Source organism: Verticillium alfalfae, genomic scaffold, assembly GCF_000150825.1.
Source record: "Verticillium alfalfae VaMs.102 supercont1.2 genomic scaffold, whole genome shotgun sequence".
NCBI lineage: Eukaryota > Fungi > Ascomycota > Sordariomycetes > Glomerellales > Plectosphaerellaceae > Verticillium > Verticillium alfalfae.
The window spans coordinates 2,914,530-2,918,692 of NW_003315037.1; the positions used below are offsets into that span (position 1 = coordinate 2,914,530).

A 4,163-nucleotide genomic window follows, 5' to 3' on the forward strand; every position below is an offset into this window, starting at 1 on the left:
GATGGTGCTTGGGAGTGAACAAAAATCTTGGTGGGAGAGAGGGCGTTATGCAGTTTGGTTGGAAAGGGCACAACTATGCCTGGGGCACACTCCTTCCCGAAAATCCAGGGACTCGCACGTGGCGACGTGGGGTGTCCGACGAGGGCGGGAATTCAGGGTGCGATCCTTTTTAATTGTATGTGATCGGGCAGAGCAAATTCTTTGTCGAGAACAATATCACAAGACACCCCCGGTCGAGTGGGAGGTTCGAAGACACGAGGACGAGTGACCACATCGCTGGTAACGAGACGGAATCCAGAAGGCGCAAAACCATCATGCCTCCTAGCTGCCAAGCCGCCTCCACTACAGGTGAGCCCTGACGGGTGCCTCCCGGGATGGGAATGCCAGCTATCGAACGTCTTGAGGAGAAGAGGGCGCGTTGCTAAGCCGAATGAGGTCGGGCCGCTCGGACGAAACACCACGAGAGTCATTCCATGTTCGATGGATTGCATGGTGTGCAGGAACCTCGAGTCTTCAGCACACAAGCCAATAGCCTCGCCAGCTTGGACAGCTTTGCCACATCATCTGGTTCTCAACATCCGAGGTTTCTGCTTCAGGGGTAATGCTGTATAGCATTCCCACACCTCTTCCCGCTGGGTCCCCACCGTCTGGGCCATAGTCTGCAGGGTGGAGCATTTCGAGGTGGTCGAAGTTTGGTACAGCCATTCGCATCATCTCTCAGCAGAATTAAAGGTTCCACGGTGGCGTAGAGCGTGTGTCTTCGGATTGCGCGCCGTCTGTCTTAGTGTGTCTTCTAGCGCAGTTGGGGCAGGCCTGGGCAGACAGAAGCAACTGATTGCTGTCCAGCTTGCTCATGCCTATCTTGGACTTGGTCCGCATACATAGGGCCGGCCGCTACTTGGCTTCTTCATCGGGATCTTTCGCCGGCAATCGTACTCGGTGTGCTTCATCTTCGCACGCAGGAGAAGACGAACCTGGTCGGTCGGCTGATGGAACCCCCTGCATCCATGGTACACTAGGGCGGCATTAGGGGATGAACCATCACCTGCAAATTCAGTCTAGGGTTGATATGCGGCCTCCTACTGGCTGCCACCGAGGGGAGAAATGGCCGAGAAGTCAGCAAATTATTACGAGGTATCTGCCCATTTGTCTGTTGAATGGGTTTTTCGAAGCAGGTCGTGTTTAATCTGTCGAATGTATGGACGTACTCTCATCGAATGAGATTGTGAAATGCGAATGGCCAATGCTGCCCCGGATACGTGGCCGGCCATTTCGATGGTTCGCCTATATTTACTCACTGTAGATGGCGAAATAATATTCTCTTGTCTTCAGGGAGATCCATCCCCCCGCAGGCACGCAATATGGATCGGGATTAACGCCGGGTTGGCACGATCGGAGTCAGGGGCTTCCATCAGCCGTCTGCCCCGGTACCTCGCATCCTCGCTCCCGCTGCCCCGCTGAGCGCTTTGATATGGTAAGGCAAGGCCCATTCATTGTGCTAAGGTGAGTTATACTTTCGACAATCTTAACCTCCATTCCGAGTGGATCACGGGCTGCCTGGCTTCCCATCGATCCGATTTTGTTCTCTGGGGCCTCTCTCAGGGTTTGCCTTCGGCTGGAGACTGAGTTTTTCTCTGCCTCACTATCGCTCAAGCATCCGATGATGGTGGGAGGCTGGAGGATGAAATCCCTGTCGTATAGGTAGGCTTAGTAGCCGGAGTAATGCAGGCAGATGCAAGGTGTCGGCTAGGGACCGCCCCGCATGGCATTGCCCAGACCTCCGCTCATGTTACACGCACCATAGACGATTCCGAACTGGGGCATCGTCTCCGGAGCGATTGGCCACCTAGCATTGGCACATAACGTCCCTCGGCCGAGAGCTCTGAAGAGGGCTCGCGACGAGGCCACTCGACGGCACGGGTGTCCATCGGCCAACGACCAACGACACGAACACCACCAACGCATAGGACGGACTTGACTGTCATCTCCGGGCCGAGGCGGTACGCTGCCCTGCCGCCATCGATTCCAGGGGTCTAAGAATCAATGGTTCGTCCAAACCTCTCCGCTGTGTCAAGCAATAAAACCCCGTCGAGGTCGTCTGCAAGCTTCAAGTCAAGCCCGTCAAGCACACCACATTCGCTTGTTGCTTCTGTCTGTTCGCCGTATCTTCTCCCACCAAAAGTTGAGTCGAGTCGAGCTAAGCCGTAGCGCCTTGGCCCCGACGCCTCCTTTTTTTCCATCTTTCCTTCGTTGCCGTAAAAGGTATCTTGAGCCTCAACACGCTTGTCCAACTCAAGCCGTTCAAGATGAAGTTCTCTCTCGCTCTCCAGGCCGCTGCCCTGGCTACTTTTCAGGGCGCTGCTGCCGCTCCTGCAGCCAGCTCATGCTATTGCCTGCCTGGCGATGCGTGCTGGCCCAAGGAGAGTGCTTGGTCTCGGTTCAACTCTACCGTCGGCGGCCGCCTCGTGGCTACTGTGCCCATCGGCTCGCCGTGCCATGATCCCACCTACGACGCTGCTGCATGTGCCCAGCTGCAGTCGCAGTGGACGAACCCCTTGACCCAGTGAGTCCGACCTGAGCCAGTGGAACTAGCTTTCCGGCGGTGCCACGGATCGCTAACACCCGTCCAAGCATCCCGTCTTCCTCTTCAGTCATGCAGACCTACTTCGCCAACCAGAGCTGTGACCCCTTCACAGACCGTGCGAAGCCCTGCACCCTCGGCAACTACGTCAGCTACGCTGTTGATGTCGAATGCTCGTCTGATGTGGCGAGGGCTTTGAAGTTCGCCAAGGCCAACAACCTTCGTGTTGTCGTCCGCAACACCGGTCATGAGTATGTCTCTACCCAGTTCAATTAAACCTATTAAGACTTCACACATGTACTGACTGAGCTCAGCTTCCTTGGCCGATCCACTGGTGCTGGTGCCCTTGCTATCTGGACCAACCACCTCAAGTCGATCGACTTTGTAGACTGGGATGATGAATACTACACCGGTCCTGCTGTGTCCGTGGGCGCTGGTGTTCAGGGCTATGAGATCCTTGAGGCTGCCAACGCCAAGGGCCTCTCTGTCGTTACTGGCGAGTGTGCCACTGTCGGTCTCGCCGGCGGCTTCACCCAGGGTGGCGGCCACTCTGCCCTGAGCACACAGTTTGGCCTGGCAGCTGACCAGACCCTGTCCTTCCACGTCATCACCGCCGACGGACGCACCGTGACGGCCTCGCCCAAGGTCAACCCTGACCTTTACTGGGCCCTCAGCGGAGGCGGCGGCGGCACCTTTGGCGTCGTCGTCGGCATGACCGTTCGCGCCTATCCAGCTGCCCCCGTCGGTGGTGCATTGTTCCAGCTCCTCAAGCCCACGACGACGCCCGAGAAGTTCGCCGCCGCCGTCGATGCTTTCCAGGATGCGCTCCCCGGTATGATCGACCACGGCGCCATGGTCGTCTACTACATGAACAGCATGATGCTTGTTGTTAAGCCCCTGACACTGTGGAACTCGTCTGCCGAACACGTTCGCGACGTCGTCCTGAAGCCCTTCACTACGGCTCTAACCGAGATCGGCATCAACCTGCCCGTCGCGTACAGCACCCTGTCCTACCGCGACCACTACGACCGCTACATGGGCCCGCTGCCCAAAGGCAGTCTCGAGGTGGCCCGCTACCAGTTCGGCGGCCGTCTCATCCCCCGCTCCGCTTTCTCGGACGCCAACCGCCCGGCCCTCAAGGCCGTCATTGGCAACCTGACCGCCAACGGCGTCCTCGCCGTCGGTTCCGCCGGCACCTACAAGAAGCCCGCCGGGGCCGCCGACAACTCCGTCTTCCCCGCCTGGCGCGACACACTCGTCCAGATGCAGCTCATCACCGATTGGGACAGTAAGGCGCCCTGGGACAACATGCTCGAGGCCCAGCGCCGCATGACTGAGCAGTTCATGCCCCAGATCGAGGCCGTCACCCCCGGCAGCGGCTCGTACATGAACGAGGCCGACTTCAGGCAGCCCAACTGGCAGAAGACCTTCTTTGGCGACAACTACGCCGAGCTACTGAAGATCAAGAATAAGTGGGACCCCGAGGGTAGGCTGTACGTGCTCAAGGGCGTTGGCAGTGAGAGGTGGTCCGTCGCTGCCGATGGCCGTATGTGCAGGGCGTGAGTTATGAATAGCGAATTCC

At 58.0% G+C, this 4,163-nt stretch overlaps 1 protein-coding gene across 1 annotated transcript; it reads left to right on the forward strand.

Annotated features, from left to right (window-relative positions):
- Positions 1 to 2,306: 2,306 nt before the first annotated feature.
- VDBG_02363 (FAD binding domain-containing protein) lies at positions 2,307 to 4,144 on the forward strand (the record flags this gene model as incomplete). The annotated part of the gene is made up of 3 exons (XM_003008129.1): positions 2,307 to 2,563; positions 2,734 to 2,832; positions 2,896 to 4,144. The coding sequence occupies 3 exons, from the start codon at positions 2,307 to 2,309 to the stop codon at positions 4,142 to 4,144; spliced, it is 1,605 nt and encodes a 534-aa protein (XP_003008175.1).
- Between the last annotated feature and the right edge of the window lie 19 nt (positions 4,145 to 4,163).